This window comes from Quercus robur, chromosome 2, assembly GCF_932294415.1.
Source record: "Quercus robur chromosome 2, dhQueRobu3.1, whole genome shotgun sequence".
NCBI lineage: Eukaryota > Viridiplantae > Streptophyta > Magnoliopsida > Fagales > Fagaceae > Quercus > Quercus robur.
This window is the reverse complement of record NC_065535.1, coordinates 68,506,497-68,527,748: the sequence shown is the minus strand read 5'-3', so window position 1 is coordinate 68,527,748 and position 21,252 is coordinate 68,506,497. Positions and strand designations below refer to the sequence as shown.

General features: G+C 35.2%; 2 protein-coding genes across 2 annotated transcripts; one reads left to right on the top strand and one right to left on the bottom strand.

Moving 5' to 3' along the window:
* Positions 1–364: 364 nt before the first annotated feature.
* LOC126714698 (AUGMIN subunit 6) lies at positions 365–9,581 on the bottom strand. The gene is made up of 13 exons (XM_050414963.1): positions 9,278–9,581; positions 9,127–9,183; positions 8,951–9,045; positions 8,364–8,514; positions 7,673–7,798; positions 7,395–7,551; positions 6,606–6,666; positions 6,203–6,524; positions 5,304–5,429; positions 2,559–2,720; positions 2,195–2,447; positions 1,543–2,019; positions 365–1,022 (listed from the first exon to the last, which is right to left on the bottom strand). The coding sequence occupies exons 1-13, from the start codon at positions 9,497–9,499 to the stop codon at positions 982–984; spliced, it is 2,250 nt and encodes a 749-aa protein (XP_050270920.1). The 5' UTR covers positions 9,500–9,581; the 3' UTR covers positions 365–981.
* A 3,613-nt stretch (positions 9,582–13,194) lies between these two features.
* LOC126714697 (plant UBX domain-containing protein 1) lies at positions 13,195–20,838 on the top strand. The gene is made up of 7 exons (XM_050414962.1): positions 13,195–13,386; positions 15,408–15,504; positions 15,677–15,745; positions 16,117–16,184; positions 16,322–16,451; positions 16,593–16,697; positions 20,349–20,838. The coding sequence occupies exons 1-7, from the start codon at positions 13,303–13,305 to the stop codon at positions 20,561–20,563; spliced, it is 768 nt and encodes a 255-aa protein (XP_050270919.1). The 5' UTR covers positions 13,195–13,302; the 3' UTR covers positions 20,564–20,838.
* Positions 20,839–21,252: the final 414 nt, after the last annotated feature.

Genomic DNA, 21,252 nt, shown 5'->3' with positions numbered 1-21,252 from the left:
CTTTTGTGTTAACCGTAATTGAATTATTTTTCACCAGGCACCGATAATGACCTCATGAATAAGTGATATAATCCGATCATAAATTAGTGACTATGCAAGTTCTGATCAAGCATATTGCCAAAGATCGTATCTCATAAAGATAATATGTTTGTTCTCCCCCAAAGAAGTGTGGTCAAGTTCTACCCACCAGCTCCCCGGTATTAGGTGAGCTTGATTTCTCTTGTGAAAAAAAATATATTAAAAGAAAAAGTAAAGTCGGTTGTGACTGCTGGAAAACTGAGAAGAATTAATATTTAGTAGAATCAAGTGGAGTCTACATGGTTAAGCTGAATTAACGAAACATGGCCTCGCTCAACAAAATAAATAAAAGTAATCCAACTGTTACAGACAGTAACTTCTCATTCCTGATGAATCGCAAAATACATTATCAAATTCTTGTGATACACATCTATCAAACACATAATAAACAGTCCATCAACAATCATTCTTGACAGTTAAAAACAGGACGCTAAGTGAATGTGGTATTGCTGCCAGAAACTTGTCAGGCTAAAAACCAACCTTCACGTTCTATTTCTAACCATGGGATGCCGCATTTCTCTTCTTGAGTAACATTTTATGAACCGACTGTCAAGGGAAGTTTTCGAATTCGGACTCTATTGGTTGGCTGCAGATTTTGGCCAACACCCAGGTCAGCATTCCGATACATTATGACCATCTCAAGTTCCAGGCATCTGTCAAGCATCTAAAGAGGTGCTGCCCAATGGCTCATAGTTCCCTCCACAATAGGATAAAAAATGTGCCGAATATGTGGGCAGAATATACAGAGGATGAAGAAGGAAAAGAGATATCCTACAAACACCGTGTCATACAAAAATAATGGGGAGGAGAGAGTATGCCCACTGAGGAATGAAAACAAAACCATCACAGCAGCCGAATTATCTGGCTCGAGAACACAAGAGCAAGGTTGCCCAAACACCTGTTTCAATGCTCCATCAAGGCTGTTTCAGTTTCGGACAGTGGAGCTGCAAGACAATGGGCAAAATATTTCAGAATGATACATCTACCAATTGTGAAAAACATGTGGAAAAGTTAAGTTCTCAGTAAGGTTTTTAGTGAAAGAAAGCTCTCAATAAAGTTAGGCAGTGGTACAGAAAAGGAATGCAGAATATGTTAATCATGTATTTGTTGTGAAAGGGCAAAGGTATGTGATGCCAGCTTATTTTGTTTGAGGAGAGAGACGGTGAGAGCAAAGCCCACTGAAGAGATAAGAATCTGGAACACAAGTTCTTAAACTTTAAATACCTTTCTCTTGGCCTTGATAAGACACACAAGATTGAGGCTAACAAATAATTAGGGTCCCAACTCCCAAGTAAGATCCACATGGTAAATCTTAAATGATTTGACTGTCTAAATTGTGACAGTACAATACAGATACATTACACACTAAAAGTAAAGCATTCAACAGGAATGAGATTATCTAATAACAAGAAACCAACATGCAAATGCATACAATTGGAATAGTTTGTGGCCAAACCAACATACCAAGTAAGTCTTCATAAGAATCTGCTAACAGGGATGTATCCATTAGCAAAGGAGGTGAGAAGACCTGCTCCTGAGATTCCTCAAAGTCATAAAACAATCTTTGAGCATCGGAAGCTGCACCATTTGAGCTGGTAGCCGAGAGAAACCCATTTACACTATCATACTCATGAAATGAATCCAAATCATTTAATATGTCTGGAAATTCATCAAACTTGCTCCTGACACTACCATCAGGAGCACAATTCTCAAGCAAAGAATTGTCTGATTGAGATACAAACAACCTTTTGCTCCTTAAAGAAGGCACTTTGTTTTCTGGGCCAAGACGAGAAAACCCAGTAGTGGAAAGAGGTACAAAAAAGTGCTCCGAGCTTTCATCAGAATGACCGTCTCGTAATGTTCCTGGATTGCAGGATTGCATCAACAGAGCAGCTTCTCTTACAGATCTCTTCAAATTCTGAACATAGGAATTATCACTATCTGCAAAAACATCAATATTTAGAGTCAATACCTCCACAACAATTTAAAAGTTGTTTATAAACCAAGGTCTGGTCCTAAACTCCTAATTGATAAAAATAGAATGCCTTTATAAAGCCAACAAGCTTGTATTTGTAGAGGGCATTAATTATGTGAAGAGTAGGGCAGACACAGCAACCTTGTGGCATGCTTTCAATTTGATTACTTGCAAGAGGCTGGTCAAGAGATTTTCTTTCAGAATAGTTTTCTATTTGGTTTGCTTGAGGAGCTGAAGTCTGTCGTTTTAGCATATTTCCTCCTTTTCCAGAAGAATTTGGTGTCAAGCTAAACAACTGTGGGAGCTTTAAAGCAGGAGGACTAGCTGAGACCTTGTCAAGCTGAACAGTAGACATTTTGCTGGTAACCTCAGCAACATCATCACTGCTGCTTTCCTAAATATTTCCAGAAGATAAAAGAAGATCAGTTCTATAGGTTGATTAGTCAAGGTTGAGCATATCAAAGTAGGTATTGAGCTTTTCGTGATGTACTCATTGAAGAATTACCAATGTCCTTCCAGTGCTCTGAGCCTGAACAGGTGAAGATGATTGACCACGATGTCTGGTCATGGGAGGCAAAGTGGAGGATATACTCTGAACTTTATCTGTACATTCTGATATGGACTTTTGTATAGCCGGAGCAACTTCTTTCAGTTGGTTAATCAGCACCTGCAAATGAAAAGCATTTGAGTTAAGAAATATTTTCAACATGGTATCCAGTGGTATGCAAACATACTGATATTTGATCACGTATACAAGTTTTTTTCCCCTTTTTTTGGTGGAATGGAAACAACAAATCAGGAGAGACATGTATCCCTCCATCCCACGATTGTCTTTCTTTCATTAATTCTGTCTCATTATGATAGTTCATTATCAAAGACGTAAAAGCATTATAAAAATTTCACTTTCTTGCAATATGATTTACTCTCAAACATTATCTAGAATGGTAAGAGCATCCACAGCAGTGGAGCTAAAAATTTAGCTATTTGGCACTACAAAAAGTTACTTTATCTATTTTACCTACTCACATACTGCAACAATGGATTTGTTTTAACTTTCAACACAATAAAATAATATAAACATCACAATAAAATAATACATCCCACTACCAAAAAAAATCAAAAACCAATCAATGACACAATCCACAACCACTGCCAACCAAGAACAACCACCCAACAACAACTAGCAAGCCAAGAACAACCACCCACAACCACGGCCAAAAATCCAAATTAGCCAAAAACCACCACACAAATCACCACCAAAAAAAATCAAATTCAAGCTAACTTGGCCAAATTGAAATGATTTTGACAACTAAACCATAAAACAAAATAAACCCAGAAAACCCAATTGGCAATTTGGCACAGCTAGCTAGTGGAAACAGCGCCGAAACTTAATTGTATCACATAGCAATAATTAATATTGGTCTAGCTAAAATATCCCCTCAATCTCAAATATTATAAAAATGTCTTTTTTGTTGTGCTGGTGGATAAGATTGAAGAGCCTATTTCAAGCCAATCTTCTATGTTACTGTTCGAACCAAAGCCATCAAAGGCAAAGGAGCTTGGTATTGGACTCACTTGGAACCCATTCTTGTCAAAAACCCAGATACCAACCTTCCAAAAGCTGTGAAGCTCAAGTGCTCTCCATGCAACGCCGTTTTCTCAGCCTCTAATCCTTCCAGAACCACCTCTGAGCACTTGAAACATGGTACTTGTCCAAATTTCAACTCTGTTACTGTCTCTTCCACAAAACCCAGTTCCTCTTCTTCGCTCTCTCCAATACCCATTTCTTCAATTCCCTCTTTACACAACAACAATAACAGTAACAACCATAGAATGGAACAGGGCCCGGCTTCAACTCGGCGGTGGCGGTGGCTGGGTGAGATGGGTCTCAGCGATGAGGGAGAGAAAAAAAAAATGAGAAGGAAAAAGGTAGAAAGAAGAGAAGTCGGAGAGAGAGGAAAAGAAAGAAAAGGAAAAATATTTTTTTAATGAGAGAAGAGAGAGAGTTTAATAAAATATTATTATTATTTTTAGCTATTTGCTACAGTGCACATCTATATATGGCTGTGCACTGTAGCAATGAAGGTAAAGTTTTTACCTTTAGCTCCACTGCTGTAGAATGAATTTTTGTGTTTTGGTGAAGCTAAAATTGCTATATAGTTATTTAGCTTCACTATTGTGAGTGCTCTAACAACAAATCAGGAGAGATACATAAATCCCTCCACCCCATGGTTGCCTTTCCTTCATTAATTCTGTCCATTATGATAGTTCACTAAAAAAAAGGTAACAGCATTTTTTTTTTTGATAAGTAAAGGAAGATATATAAAAAAGAAGAACTCAGCCCCGTACATAGGAAATGTACTAAGAAGGCAAAAACATCAAGAAACCAAATTACAAAGATCAAACAAAGCAGGAAGAGATAAACAAGAAAAAGCAGGTAAAACTAAGCACCATTCGAGAAGAGTAAGAAAGAAAAAAGACTTAAACTCAAGAATGGACCGTTCACGACCCTCAAAGCTTCTAGCATTCCGCTCCCTCCAGATACACCACATCAAACAGTGAGGCACCATCCTCCAAATAACTATATTACGATGACGCCTGAAGTTGCAAGACCAACAATCTAACAAATCCACTACCCTTTGCGGCATCACCCAGCAAAAACCACCCAAGCAAAAAACCATACTCCACATCTCAAAAGCAAAAGGACAGTGAAGGAGGAGATGATCAACAAATTCCCCAGACCTTTTGCACATATAACACCACTCAAGAATAACAAGATGCCTCTTCCGAAAAGGTAACAGCATTTTAGAAGTTCCCTTTATCACATTACGCTTTACTCCCAACATCAGTTACCAATAAATAAGGGAATAAAGCACTATGAAGCATCAATGATAGAAGAACAGTTCCTAATGAGCAAAACCCAAAATGGTGATGTGGCAGACAAATTGCTACTCCCCAATAACTGGCCCTATACAAATAAAGCACTCTTTAGGCCACCCATATCTTCGTAATATAATGGGATACTTTCAAGCTGATCAAAGCAACCATTAGTCAGAATGTACTGTGATTGGTCAAGGCAACTGAGTGGACACATACCTCTTCCAGATTCCTTAAATGGGTAAGGCTCAGAGTCTTTACAGGACAGAATTTCTACATTTGTAAACCCAAGGGAGGGGAGGTTCCCAGCCACCAAAGGCTCTAAATGGCATAAGAAGGAGAATAGCATGAAGAATATGCGATTACACATTACCTGAAAGCTAGCTAAGTGCTGCTGATGCTCAGCAAGAGTGGCAGCTAAAGACTCAGCATGGCCACTTGTACCACCATCCTGTGTGTTTCGTAAAATTTCTGGACCTTCTCCATCATTAGCTTTTGCCTATGAAACAACATAAAAATAACAAAACCACATTAAACAGGATGGAGTTCTCTAATTTTTGTTTTTAAAGTGATTTAAACCATATTACATACAGAACAAAATCACTAAGTATGGTACAGCATGAAATGGAAGTGTTTAAACTTTTAAGCAAGGGAATTGTTGCTCCATTCTGGAAAAACCAAAAAACCTATGAGTCACCATAAATGAAGTTTCTAAGGCTATCCAAGCATGCAGGCTAACAAGGGTATGCCCATGTGCCAACAAGCTCTGGCTCAAGTGGCACTTCATCCTCCCACAAGAACATGCGGACGGTGAAGTCATGGGATCAAAGCCCACAGGGGGAATGTGTAACTTACCAATAAAAAAAAAGGGTCAGCCCATGTTTCAAAAGGAAATCAGCAAAAGACTTCATTGGAGTAAATACCAAGAGCCATTTCCTTAACATAAAAGAGAAAGAGAAAGTAGCCGTATAGGGGCTGGTATGAGTGAAATACAATAGTGACCAAAGTACATCTTCTACAGTTGTCACCTAATTAATGAGCACAAAATCACCTATCAAACCAAACTTTGAGAAAAAAACTAGAGTAACAGCAGAACAATAACATTTCAGGGATAACAGTGGAGGTGTTAAATTCAATCAAGTTCCAGAACTAGTAATTTGAATCACTAAATAACATGTCTCAACTGCAACCAAAATCTCAAACACACCATTGCAACAATGACTAATAAAAAATTTTACATCATAAAAGACAGCTTTAAAGAAAAGAGCATACCAGATGAAGTGACTGCTTATGAATACGCTGTAAAGCATGTGTCCAACGCCTGATGATTTCAGCTACATCAACAGTGGGCAAGACTCTTCCACTTCTATCATCTACTCGAGAAACTGTTTCATCATTTACTTGTGAATGGGATGAATCTAAGTTCTTCTTCAGCTTTTCCCTATTTACGTTGACATATGATCCATCACTCTGCTCTTTGTCATCCATATGTGTTGTAGGTAGGTCACTAGGCTGGACGGATAAGACATCGGAATAAGGAACCTGAGAACTCTGATCCATAGCTGCAAGCAAAGATGATCCAGAGATGCGGTACCTAAAAAGGAAATTTATGCATGAGTAGGTGTGTTGGAAAATGGCATCTATGAAACTAGAAAGAAATGGGATGCTAAATTACCTGTGTTCACGGTGAGCTATCAAGTCCTCAATAGGACCTGAGGCAAGAACTTCATGTTGACCTGTACATTAAAATGATCGGCTTTAAAGTCATCAGAGTATAATCACAAGATAGAAAGGACGAAAAGTACGCCAAAGAAGGAAAAAAAATTTCAGCTATTCTTGTTTATTCAGGAACCAAAGCAACATGGATTATTTTCCAAGACACATGTCAGTTTACAGAGAAAGACAGCTCAAGTATTTCTCAAAAATTTCCTTGGTAATTACTGCAAAATCTCACTGATATAATCAATCTCAGAATTTCCCTTGACATAATATGACCTTAAAATAAAGTTACATCCAAAACTAAAAACAATAATAGCCTTAGAAGGAGACTACAACAATTAGAGGAGAAAGCCTTATGACCAAGGCCACTTCTTAACCTATAATCTGCATCTAAACTTCACAAAACAGCAGGCACAAACTACCTCAACCACAGAACTGATGTATTGTACTAGTTTGCACTCAAATGTTTTTTTTTTAAGAAGGCATGAGACAAGATTTAACTAAAAGGACAAGAACTAAATTATCTACTCTCCCCAGTGTAAAATGCCAAACACTGTTCTAGAAAGAAGGGAACAAAATCATGGAAGGCATACAATCTTAGAAACAAAAGCACTCATCCTTCCAAACTCGGTATTAATCCCTAAATGATATAGATTACCAACCTCAATAAATCTAGGAGACTAAAATGAAATAATTTGGATTCTGTAAGAAAATTAGAAAAGAACCACAGTGCTCCAACGCTTACTTTTACGAGCTAATATTGACTCCCACAAGCGAGTAGCCTTTGAAACTAAATGGGAATTCTGACTTGAACTAGATACAAGGTCATCCCAGAGCTCCCCTTCTGACTTCACTTTATTTCTCAAGTCATGCATTTTTTCCAGCTCTTGCTGCAAATAAGCCTAAGTCCAAGTTTTCCAAGAAAAAGCATAAGAAAAATTACAAAGCCATGTGCAAGAACATAAATCTTCTAGTTATTAACCAAAAGCCCATCCCATGAATGTTGATGAGTCTGCACCATACCTCTTCAGCACAAAGACCACGAAACTCTGCAGTCATTTCGTGAGCCAAATTTGACCACATAGCTTGTCGTTGTACTGCTGTTTCTGCATTCTTAAGAAATCTTCTCCGTTCGAGCGCTATTCTTGCCTGTTTAAGACATGAGGTTCATATCACTGCTACTGAATGTCAAGTAGATTTGAAAACTGACGCTAATGAGAAAGCCAATTAAAAACATAAACCAAAAGAAGAGGAAGTAAGACAAGTCAAAACACACACTCACATGATTTTTTTTAAAACATGGTAGCAACCATTATTAGCATTACACTTTAACAATAAGTATTAGAGAACACCAAGTAGTTAATACAGATCATATTAACATTGGTGCACCCAACACAGAATATATGTGACATCCTTGAAAAAGCAATATTTGTATGTAAGGCTTTTTTATATCAAAAGAAGACAATTCAATGTCAAAGGCCGCATCATATTAGAATTAAGAAAATTAGTTCTCTAAAAGAAAGAAAGCGGTGAAACTAGAGAACTATGACTGTCATTCATTTTCAATAATGTCAAACACCTCATTTTGACATAAACCCTATATGAATACAGAGATAAACATTTCTGGCACCTTCTATCACTAACTTCAAATAGTTATGCTTTGCTACTATTATTCAAATGTGAAAGGGAAAAAAAATCATAAAAACAGTACTACCTTTGTTACAGGAAGTAATGTGGCTGCATGGGAAAAGGCTACATCGGTCAGTGATCCAGGCAGTGGATTAGAAGCTACATCAGCTGCAAAAGTCCGTCTATGAACCTCTCGCAAAGCATGCAAAGAAAGTTGCCACAAGAGTTCTACAAATCTGCAGCAAACACATAAAGCTTATAATCTACTTCAGTTACATTGACAACCACCATCCTAAAAACGCAAATTAAGCGACTTTGAAGTTAGTAAGCATTGTCAGAACAAAAGAAGCACGAATGTTTAAGTGCTCATTCCCCCGTTTCATGAATTACAAAATTGGGGCTTCTAACAAATACTATTCACAATGCACCTTTTCTTAAATCCTCAATACACTTATCTTCCATAATTCCCAAAAATAAAGAAAGAAACTTAAAAATCATACAGTTTCCATCTGGGACCAATGTAAATAACCAAAAGTTCCCACTTAAACACCACCCATTTTGGCTTTTACTCGAGATCAGATAATAAACTTCCATTTTCTTTTTTAACTTTCCTCAGTTTTCTCACAAACCAAACACAATTGTACTAAACCCTCAATGTACAGTACAACCAACCTGGGTCCACAACACGTGGCGAGCGAGGAAACCCTGGAATTGCTTCTGGGAAGAGCCCCTTGTGATTCGAGCTCACTAATTATCCCTTGCACAACCTAACCAACCAAAATCCCACACAAAAATTTCAAATTTCAAACCCCCAAAAAAAATCCCAATATGAAAAAATAAAATTTCACCTTCCGAAAATCCCTCGATTGCGCCGAGTCGAAGATTGGCCACACCTTGTCGAAATCCTGAAGATCCCCAAAAAAACCAAATTACAGAAACTGAAAAAAAAAAAAAAAACACCAAAGCAGATCAAAGTAAAAAGAAGGGTAGAATGGGTACTTTGGAGGATTGAATGGGTCCACGGAGAGAAGAGAGAATGAAGTAGAGAAGCTGTTCGCCCAATTTAGGGTTAGAGTGGCGGAAGTTTCCGACCCGAGGAGGAGTTCCGTTGGAGCCTCCGACGACACCGAGAATTGTCGGATCCAGGCCCAATAGCAAACAGTTGGTGTACATTGCACTCTCTAGCTCTATCTCTCTCTCTTTCTCTCTATCCATCGTCATCACCAAACCTGTGTGAGAGAGAGAGAGATTTGTTTCTGTTTCTCTGTGTGTGTTGTTCAGGTTTGTATTTTACTTGTTCTATTTTTTTTTTTTTTTTTTTAATTTGGATTTTTTTTTTTTTTTTTAAACGAAGGTCCTTGGGGAAATATATAATTGTGGAAGTGGGTCTGGAAATTTGAACGGTTAGGGGTGAGTTTGTAAATTTGGGAAAGTTGTTATTATATTTTTTTCGGTTGTTGTTGCTTGTTTGCTTGTTGTTTGTTTGTTTATTATGCTGTAGAGTGAGAAAAAGGGTGTGTGTGGGCCCATGACGATGATAAAAGGAGTGATCGATTCGAAGTCTCTCACGGTTAGTTTAGGATTTTTGAAAAGGGGCTGGGGGGCAGAGGGTGAGTGTGGGCCAATACTAACGTGCGCCGGAACAACTGTTTGCCTGCCATCTTTTCATTTGGTCGTTACTAATGTTTTTTTTTTACCCTCATGGTTGGAACTTTGGAAGATATAAATAATTATGACATGCTATAGATTGAAAATTGATTTCTCTTCAAAAAATTTTTTTTATTTTTTAAATAATATATTTTATTTACCACTTAGGTGTGTCTTTGTAATAGGAGTCTTCGTATTGTTTTACATGTTGTTTAGAAAAAGTTGACTGGTTCAAACAATCAGCCAAAAAAAATTTTATTTTAATTTTTTTCTTTTGTGATGGTATTTATTTTGTTATTTTATTATTATGGGCTAAATATCCGTTTCGAAACAGCTCATTTAATTGAAATTGAAAACTTTGTGCTAAAAGTACTGTAGATAAAGGTAAAAGTTAGCTGAAATAGTACAATGAGACTATGAATAGTATCAAAAAGTACAATGAGACTTATGAATAATAGTAGAAATAAGCCAATGTCAAACGCAACCTAAAAGTAAGATACAATTCATTAAGTGGAGTGCATTATTAGGTTCTCTAATTGAATTCAAACATCTAGTTGTATTGATCAATAAAACACAAATATTGTTTTCATTCCTAAGAACAATTAAGTTCAAGGAGAAAGTTTAGGTCTAAATCAATTTGAAGTTATTTTCTTCGACTCACTATGTAATGATTTATAAAACTTATTTAAATAATGTACATTGATAATCTTATATATAAAATGCTACATATTAGACAGGAGGAAGATAATTGCAAACTAGTTTGAAGTTAAACTTTTTCATAAATTCAATGCAACTAGATGTTTGTGCCTAAGTTTTACCTTTATAAACTCTTCAACATAATGTAAAGGAAATCGCGAGTTTCTTTTCTTGTTTTTCTAATTTAGCTCTAAACCAATTTGGAGGAATCTTCTCCATTATATGATGATTTATAAGATTATTCATGTGTATTATTTAAAAAAGTCATGTGACTAAAACTACATATTGATAATTTCTTTAATCGTCATGTATTAGGCTTAAAGAAGATTCCCATCAGTTTGCAACTAAACTTGTTCCAAAAAAATATCATTAATCTCTTTCTCATTTACCATCAACGAACACATTTGTGCCCCTCTCTTTTGAAACTTGCATGGTTATCTTTCATTTCACTCTCACTCTCACTCTCTTCAATGCCGCCACCACTCTATTAGAGATGGTTACATGTTATTATCCTAGCTTGAATGGACTTACTTTATCCTAACTAGGAGATAGGATATTTATCATTTTGCCCCCAACCCATCTTGTCATCATCCCTAGTAACGATCGCTAAAGTTTTGTCACGAAAAAATTATAAGTGAGGATAAGAAAATAAAACACACAAAATTTTTAATTCCATAAACCTTGTTTATTTTAAATATCAATAAGCCAGTTTCATAGACAAGTTCATCCAAAAGAAAAAATCATAGATGAGTTATAAGTTATAACTAGTAACTACAGAACTCTTCCTGTATTTGGTGTAATTTTTTTTGGAAGGGCAGGGAGAATTAAAAGAGAAATGAAAACACAATGGAAAGTCCTTTTCCTGTGCTACTTTTACCACATTTGATAAAATCATAAAATGTAAATTAAATATCTCCATTGCATTTGCAAAAAATCTTATGCTTCCAACGCCAGTTACTGGATTGTATTAGTTGCTTAGCTTGGTTGTCAATAATTCCTCAATCCTCAAAAGTGCAAAGAATGAGTAAAATAGAATGGTATATACGACACCATGATATGATTGGTTATTGATGGTGATATATATATATAATTCACTTTCCAATAGAAGCCATTGATTTTATCTCCCTTTGATTGCTTCATCCAGCACATTTATGCAAAAAGCTGGTCAGCCAGCTTTTACATGGCCTTTTCATATTATTTTTGTGTCTATCTATTTTTTTTATTAAAAAAAAAGTCTTTTGTATTTATTTTAACTATTTCTTTTGCGTGTGAGAAATAAATGGCTTTTTTATTTTTCAATATGTGTGTTTAATATTTTTCCTGACATTTTCTTTATCTTTTCTTTTCTTGTGAATGCACGTTGTTTCAATTATTATAATGACCAAACTTGTTACACTAATGATTATATGATTAATAAATTCATAATTTATCATTAATTTTAGCTTTTAAGATTAGTGATGGATTATTTTGATATCATAACCACAAAATGATTCTAAATACAAATATTGTTTCCACTTCACATCTCATCTATCAAGAAAAAGTCTAATCTGACACACGAGGGAGTCTTTAAGCCTAAGATTTTTGTATCAATAATAATCTATGATTAAGTTCGATGAAGACATTTTTATCTATTTTATATATATAATTGGAGTAGAATGATTTAGTGTCTAGTTTCCTATACTTCAAAAAATAACCATATTATCTAGTTGAAAATGATTTAACAAAGACGAATAAAGGACACAATAATAAATTGAAAAATACAAAATTGTCATCAAAATTTACTCTAACTAATAATCTCACATACACGCACACATTAAAAAAAGAAAAAGAAAAAAAGTATTCTCAATGCAAAAGATTAAATGAAATAGGTATAAAAAGTAAAAGTAAAAGTAAAAGTAAATATAAAATATTAAAATTCATTAAATTAGGAAATACCTTTTATACTCAAACTATAACCATTTGTTATCCCGACTTTAAAATGTTATATTTTTAATTAAAAGAAGAAGATACCCTAAACAAGCTCATAGTCCATGTAAAAGGACCAAGAGGCCATTTTTTTTTTAATTATTACTCTTAATTATTTTAAATAGGTAAATTAAGAAACTTAAAAATGTTATCAAATTCTACTCCGAATTGTGAGTTCAAGTCAGACCAATTGATAAAATCTCTTAGAGTCGAATAAGAGATATTAAGTTTAATTTATGCCTACACCAAAAATCTATTGGTGTATTAATATGATAATAAAAAAACAATTATTAAGAGCAAAAAAAAGTCATATTCTCAAAACAGGATGTTGAATAAAATAAGGAATGTTTGAGACTTGAGTTATTAAGGGTTGTGAGGGCTTACATATTGAAGGTTCTAAAGTTTTAATTGTTAATAGGGCTTTGTTTGTTGGGCTGGGTTTGGATGATCGAAAAGCCAATGTTAGTTTGGACTGATAAGCCCATTGTGAATGCAAAAATCAGAAAGTACGGCCCGGCCCAAATAAAAAATCCTTAATTGAGAAACTTACACACGTGTGATTCCCACGCGTAGTAAGAGTAGCCTTGTAGGAAATGGAAAGGAAGAGAATTTATTTACAAAGCCCGAGAAGGAGTGAATGAGAGAAAGACCAATCCAGAACACACAAAATTCACAAAAGACATATTTACGTACGAATCGGTTTGCTTTATTCTCTGATGGTTGTTGATGCTTCTTTTCCAATACCTTTGAAAAGAAGAAAGTTCACAAGCATTGATTCCATGGAGGCTGAAACTGCTAAGGTCTTGTCTTTTTTCTTTCTTTTTTTTTTTTTCCATGAACTTCACCCTTTGCAAGATTTTCTTGATTTTTAATCTATGTACTTCAAATCTTTGTTTTTGATATTGGGTCGATCTGGGTTTTGTCTAAGATGGTCAGATTGTGCTTTAATTCTTGGATATTGGAAGATTCTGGTTGTGGGTTTGGTGCCAGTATTGTTTGTGTTTTTCAAATTGGTGTGGTCTTGTTTCTACTCTTCAGATTTCTGTAAAGTTCAACCCTGGCTTCGGGAACAGAATCCAGTGGTAGTTTTTTCTTTTTCTTTTTAATAATTAAATTGTTTGGCAGAATTAAGGAATTTGTGATGGTTCACATTGAGGCAGACAATAATGGATAATATAGATTGAAAGTATTGCAAATTTAGTTTATGGATAATAAGCTTTGTAGTGTATAGGGAATATAGGAATTTGTGATGGTTTACATTGAGGCAGACAATAATGGATAGTATAGATTGAAAGTATTGTAAATTTAGTTTATGGATAATAAGCTTTGTAGTGTTTAGGTGGTATGAAAAGCTCTTTCCTTTTTTTTGCATATGATGGATAGTAGAGTTTGTTATTTCCTTAACCTTGACTTAATTAGAGTTGTAGAATAGCGGAAGCTCAACATACCCAGATTGATTTTGAAAATATTTTGGGCTTTAGAAAGATCTCCAAAAACAAATATTATGAACGAAGAGAACCAACACAAAAGAAATATAGATGCGAACACACCAAGAATTACATGGTTCGGCAACAACCTATGTCCACAAGCGACAACAAAGAAATTTCACCAACAAATTTGGTGTAGAGATACTCTCACACAACCCAAATCCCAAATACACCCAAGCAGCTCTCTTACACAAATAGCAAATAAATAGATGAAATTCTATTCCTATTGTAATATTTGCTGCAGCACCACACTCTAAGAGAGAACTCTTTCAATTTGGCCGAAGACCTGAAAGTAGCATAAATATAGAGAGAGCTTAAAGACTAATAAGTCGGATAAACAACTTCCGACAAGTCAAAGTCGGCTATCAATTGATTGCCCACACAAATTTCCAAGCCATGTTAACAACTGATGCTTTTCTAGCTCTTTAATAGTTTGAATTGGCTAGTAGAACTAATATTTGCTACTTTGATTTCTCTCTATGTGCATTACTTTCCCCAATAAATGGTGATATATCCTGTTGAAATCTTGAAGAAAGTTGCTGAGTGTCTTCTCATTTGAAGGAAGCTAAATAGGTTTTTTTTCTCTTCTCTGCTTTTGGGAAGGGGGGGTGGGGGTGGGGTTGGTAAGTAATAACAATTTTATTGAAAGGAAGAACATTTAATTACACATGATTATCAAAATACATCCTCTCAAAAGTTAGAACTAAAAATTCAAAACAACAATGAAATCCTAGAAAAGCTAAATAATTATTGAAAGGTCTTGTAATTCTAGAAGAAGACATGAGTATTATGGCAGCTTGATATAAGAGGTTATGGACTTTAACTCCCAATTATGCTGCCGCCAAATGACCTTTTGGTCAACGGGCATTTCCTAGTGTTTCCAACTTAGATGTCAAGGATTTGAATCGCCCCTCTCCCCCCACTTAAAGATGTATTTAAGAAAAAAAAAAAATCTCAATTAAGCTGCTTGTTCTTGTTACCAACCAATTGCTCTGTCAATGATGGTTCTACCATGAGAGATCAATTAATGGAAGTTTTAAATATCATATTTCCACCATTGTGAGTCTTAAGGTATTCCAAGTAGCATTATAAATACATTATCATAGTGAGAATCATTGTATTTTTGTTTCTCTTAGTTTTGTTAGTATCGACTCTTTGTTGCCTCAAGTCACAGGTTGTCCAGTTTCTTATACGATCTTGAATGGTGAAAGTTTAATTACCAATCTCAGACCAAGATTGTTTCCATTTCAGTGTTGTATGGTTTGTAGTCTATTGTCCTGCTGTGACCTTATGTTGATTTTTTATTTTTTTTACTTTGTTTGGAACGGTATCAGGCCAAGTTTGCAGCTATTCAAGAAAAATTAGGACGAGAAATTCGTGTGTTTGAAACATCAGCACTTTCTCCGTCCTCAAATGAAGTGTCCAACAGTGGTATGAAGCATTTTAATTTTTGCATATTCCTACCCTGTTCCAAAATATGCACAAAGTCCTACAAGTTACCTGTCAGGCCTGTTATGTTTCAGAAGATTCATAAAACTAGTTTTTTGCATACCATGATGATCATATCTCTTTTTCTTTTTCTATTTTTGGATGTTTATCATAGAGGAGACAGATGACTTCTATGAGTTCACAGCAGAGGATTATTATCGCATTTTAGCAACGAAAAAGCAAGGTAATATGAATGATGACCCTATTTTACTAGTAGTAATATTAAAAGACAAGGCTCTTCTTACACTGCACCATTTCTGAAGTTGCAGTTTTCAGAAAGAACTAAATGTAATTCTTATTGATAAATATTATCTTATTGGTGGTCCTCTCTCGCTCTTATTTCTTGAAAGTCGTGTCCCCATATATGTATTTTCTTGTTTTTTATATTTCCTGAGTATGGACATAAAAATTGAACAATAGAAGTTCAATAGAATCCCATTCGACATGTTTAACACATCTTTATACACATGTAGATAAAAATGTGCAAGTGTGAGTGAATGTGCATGTTTGTGATATTGGATACTTCCTCTAATGCGTTAATGGAATAATCAACAGATAAATACTTGAAAACACGAAAACTTCGAGAAGCAGAAGAGGCAGCTCGCAGGTCAAAAATAACAAAGGTGCTCAATGGACCTTTTCTTTTATAGACTTTTTTTAATCATGCACATATAATTATGATCAAGAAAGCCCAACTTTGGATTGATTCAGTAGAGTATTAACCTTTTTATTGAATTTTTTTCTGACTCATGTATTGCAGGCTGTAATTAGGATTCGCTTTCCTGATAATCACACGTTAGAGGTCACATTTCACCCATCTGAAACAATTCAGAGCTTGATTGATCTTCTCGTGAAAGTGGTTGCTCGACCTGAACTACCATTCTATATATGTATGCCTATGGCAATCAAACTATTACTTACCTCCATAACATGTATTTTTTTTTTTTGGGTAATAGTTATCTGAAAGTAAGATGTAAATAGGGATTTCTAAAACTGAAGCAATTAAAGCATAAATTTTGGTTATGTTGCAGTTACAACTCCTCCTAAGAAGCAAATAAAAGACATGGCACAGGATTTCTTCAGTGCTGGCTTTGTTCCTGGGGCAATAGTGTATTTTTCATATGATCTACCAAAAGGTTAGTAATTATTTTGAATGTCAAAATTCAATTGATATATTTCTGGCTGAATGTTCATGTCTAATTGTAACTTTTTCTCGACCATATTTTTTGTAGCCGTAAATGCACTTTTAGTTCCTATATTTTGACCCTATTTCTATTTTGGTTCCTACATTTTGTTTTCATCACCCAACTAACAACGAAAGTTGACGTGGCTGACGGTGGAATAAAAAAATATATAAAAAAATCACGTCAGAAAAAATAAATTAAAATAATTAAAATAAACTTATGAGGATTTTTTTAAAAATAAAATAAAATATTCTTTTCTTTTTATTATATTTTTGGAAGATGTGTTCTTCACTAGAACATGATTGTTCATGTTCTTCGTTGCCCAGAAAATTTTATTTTCTCATTGTTATTTATTTACTTATTTGCTGAATCTTGAGGTCCTTGTTCCAACTACCAACATAGCAACTACTATCAAGCCTTCCATGCTTCCGATCGGAGCTCCACGACCCGCAATAGGTGTCCCCGTCGGATCCAATGAAAGTACCCAACCCTTCCATCCGACCCGACTTGAAGTCCCCCTCGTAGGTCGCCCCAGATGGCCACGAGAATTTGCCCTTTCCGTATACTTTGCCACGTCGCCACTCGTCTTCGTACATGCACCCGTCCGTCCACAAGTACTTCCCAGATTTGTGTGGTGCGTTCCCTGACAAACCCCCAATGTATGCAATGGCACACTCCGATGGTGGGTTTGTGGCTTATGATTTTTGTTGATCTGAGTTTTCACCTTGTTCAAATTTGGGTTGGTGAGGAGGGCTTAAGGTTCAATCAAGGGGATTTTCTGACAGAAAGAGTTTGAGGTGTGCTGGGTTAATGCTTTTGTAGGTATTTTGTTCAAATTTGGGTGGGAGTTGTGTTTGATTTTCTGGGTTTGTGCTTGAAATTTCTGGGTTTGGTGTTGGTGAGGATAGTTGTGGTTTCTTTAAAGATTCTGGGTTTGTTGTTAGTGTGGAATGTGGATAGTTGTTTGTAGGTTATTTCTGCCTTTTTGAGTGTTTGATTTGTTGGGTTTGTGTTTTGATGATTGCTAGATTTTGTGTCTCCAAATTGAATCTGATTTTGTGTTTCTAATTTGGATTGGTGGGTTTCGAACTTGGAGATTGGTGTTGACTTTGTGAACAAAGAGGATACAGGCCTGTTGATTTTGATTGGTGTCCATTGGGTTCAAATTTTTGGGTTCAAATTTATGTGTTCAATTTCTAGGTTCGGTTTCTAGATTCAATTTCAGATATATAGATCTGTTGATATTGGTTGATTATTGTTTGAATTGAATTTTGAATTTTAATGTGTTTGGTTGTAAAGAAAATACAAGAAAAACAGAGAAAAGAAAATAAAACAAGGATTAATTTGACAAAAACATGAAGAACATGGACAGTCATGTTTTGGGAAGAGGAACACGAACATGTCTTCCGAAATATTAATGAAAAGAAAAGAAAATTTTATTTTAATTATTTTATTTTTTAAAATCAAGTTTAGAATTTTATTTTAATTGTTTTTCTGACAAGAATTTTTTTTTATATTTAAAATTTTGACGTGGCAAGGGTGATGAGTGCCACAGTAGATTTTTAATAATATTTTTATTCCACCGTCAGCCATGTTAGCTTTCGCCGTTAGTTGGGTGACGAAGAGGACCTAAATGTCAGACGTTAATTGGTTTAGGGACTAAAAGTGGTAAAAACAAAATGTAGGGACCAAAATAGAAATAGGGTCAAAATGTAGGGACTAAAAGTGCATTTACGCCTTTTTTGTATACCTACCATAATGCTAATTAGGGTTTTTTTTTTTTTTCCTCTATGATAATGCCTTTGTCCTATATGTGCTCACTAGGCTGAGGATTTTATTCTTCTTGGTCCTTTACGATTACTCTCTTTTATGTGTTAGACAATGACTGATTTTACCTTTTTTTTGTTGATAAGTATGATTGATTTTAATAGCATGCTTAAATTTCAACACGGCAGTGATGTGTATGGTGGAGCAATTGTATAGTGAAGCACTTAATTACATTGACATCCAAAAAATGTATTATTTTTTGAACTATGTTAGCCAATAAATGCTTTTGCCTAATCTAGGAGCAACTCTTGCTTGAATGAAACTGTTGACCTCTAACTCTTAAGAGTCTACCATGGAAATCACTGGATTCATAATTGATCTGCATGGCAATGGTACTCCATGCTGTGAAGCCCTTAAGAACATTGTCTTCTAAAAGATGGACTTGTTTTTGAAACTTTGATAGCCAATAAATGCTTTTGACTATCTAGGAGGACAAAGTTTGGCTACAAACTTGGTTGTAGCCAAGGACTTGGCTACGACTTTCACCAAAAAAAAAAAATTTGGTTACATATTTTGAAAATCTAACCGTTGAATTGCTTGTTTTTTATGTTCTTAACACGCATGTCAAAATTTGTGCCAATTGGATATTATATACTATTCGATTCATAAACTTATTTTTTATGCATAATTTTAGACTACAAAAACTTAAAATTTAAACATTTAATTGATGATATAGCTATTGATTTTTGATTTTCTTGAAATTTTGCAAGCATGGAGGATATAAAGAGAAAATGTTATCCAATGGTAGATTTGTCAAAATTTGCATCTAATAAAAAGATATTGGGTAGAGTTGTAGCCAAACTTTGTCCAAAATGGGAAGAATTTCCAATTTTTTGTTGACTATTGAGGTTAAGGATCTTGGGCTGGTTCCTTTGTTCACAACTACTTATGGTTCAGAAGAGGAAATCTATTTTTTTCCTTCATTTGGACATTTTAGTGGCTTGTCTTGGAGAGTAGGATAGTGTTAACTTTCCTATCAAAAAAAAAAAAAAAAGGAGAAGGATAGTGTTAACTTGACCTTTTTTCTACCACAGGTTATTTGCCTGATCCATTAATCCCCTCTTCCTCTTAAAAAAAAGTGCTTTTAAATTATTTTGTAGGCTATTAATTATCATATGATTACCTTAGAAGACCATTTGGAGCTCAAAACTGAGACTCAGATCATATAATGTCCTCTGAAATTTAGATCCTAGTTTTACTTTTTTGGGGTAGCTCTTGTATACATCCCACGTATTAGGGTTGCACCCATTTTACAATATTTCTTATCCCAAAGAAAAAAGTTGGTCATATTAATTGAAGTAAATATTCTAAAATGCTAGGACATAAAGCAATGAATTTAGTCACCCAATGCACCTGGTAAGCCTGATGAGCGTGCCTGTTAATAAAACACAGAACAAGTGTATATCCACAAAACTGGAGTAATATGTAAATGACATATACTTCAACAGTTTAACTATCAGCTGTACAAACATAAAATCTAGAGTAATATGTAAATGAGATGCACTTCATTGTTGACTGCATGTGTATTTAATTACTCAATTCAGATCATGTAATACTATTTCATAGCTTGTACAAGTGAAAAAGTGTTCTACTGTGAAAAAGTGTTCATGAAGAAGTACTTTTAAGTTAAAATCTAGGTGGCCCAATTCCAAAATTGTAATTTGCATCACTGACAAAGAATGCCAGCCTCACCTCTCTCATTTTTGCGTAATTTGTTTCTGACTTTGTGTTATGCAATTATATGTAGCAGTAACTAATGTAATTTATCTTCTTCAGGTGATGTTGATGATACAACAGATGCCAATTCAGGTCCCTTCCTACAAGAAGAGATCGTGTCTTTGAAAGGGTTGGAACTCATTATTGATCAGGGGCAGCAGGCAGAACCTGCTCAGTCTGCACCGGAACCTGTAACAGCAGCACCCTCCCCCGTGGTCCAAGAACGGAAGCCTGCTGAGAAAAAAACTGTTAAGCCAAAGTGGCTGAAAATGTGATGTGGCTGACTCTGGAGGTCAGCTCCTTGTTCCTTTGTCGAACTTCCATTTTCAACTGGGGTGATTTCTGTTCTTCTCATTATGCTGATTCTGGGTTTAGGTTTGGTTACTGCAGGCAAGCTTCTACATGTGACCTTGCTAGTAGTTGATGTAATTACTATCACCCTTGTCCTTCTGTTAAGGTTATTCATACTCATACAGTGGCAGGGTTGTTGGATGATGGATTTTTTCGTTTTACTTGTATCTTCGAAACCAAGTTTCGTTTCGTTTGTCAATGTGGGCAAATCCCCTTCCCGCTTTCTTCTTCTTGAAAGCAATCCCCTTTCCTGCTACTACATACATTGTACATGAACAATAAGCTAAATAAGCTCTAAAAGAAACCAAACCAACAAGGATGTTGTTCAGTTGGATTACAGGTAGTGGCAAGTCTAGGAAAAAATATCTTATAAGACAATCTCATGAGAACTACCTCTCACAATATTTTTGGGTTCTGTGGCTTCCGCCACACATGTAGATCCCACATGTTCTGAGAATGGTCTTGTGGGATACCATTTCCAAGTCTAGGCCGTTTCTTGACTTATTCAGCCCTCTTGTACTAGGTTTACCTTTTAGAGATTACCCTCTAGACCGTGTCCTATAAAAACCAGAAATTTTCAATATTAAATAGTCATGAGATTGAGGAATCAACC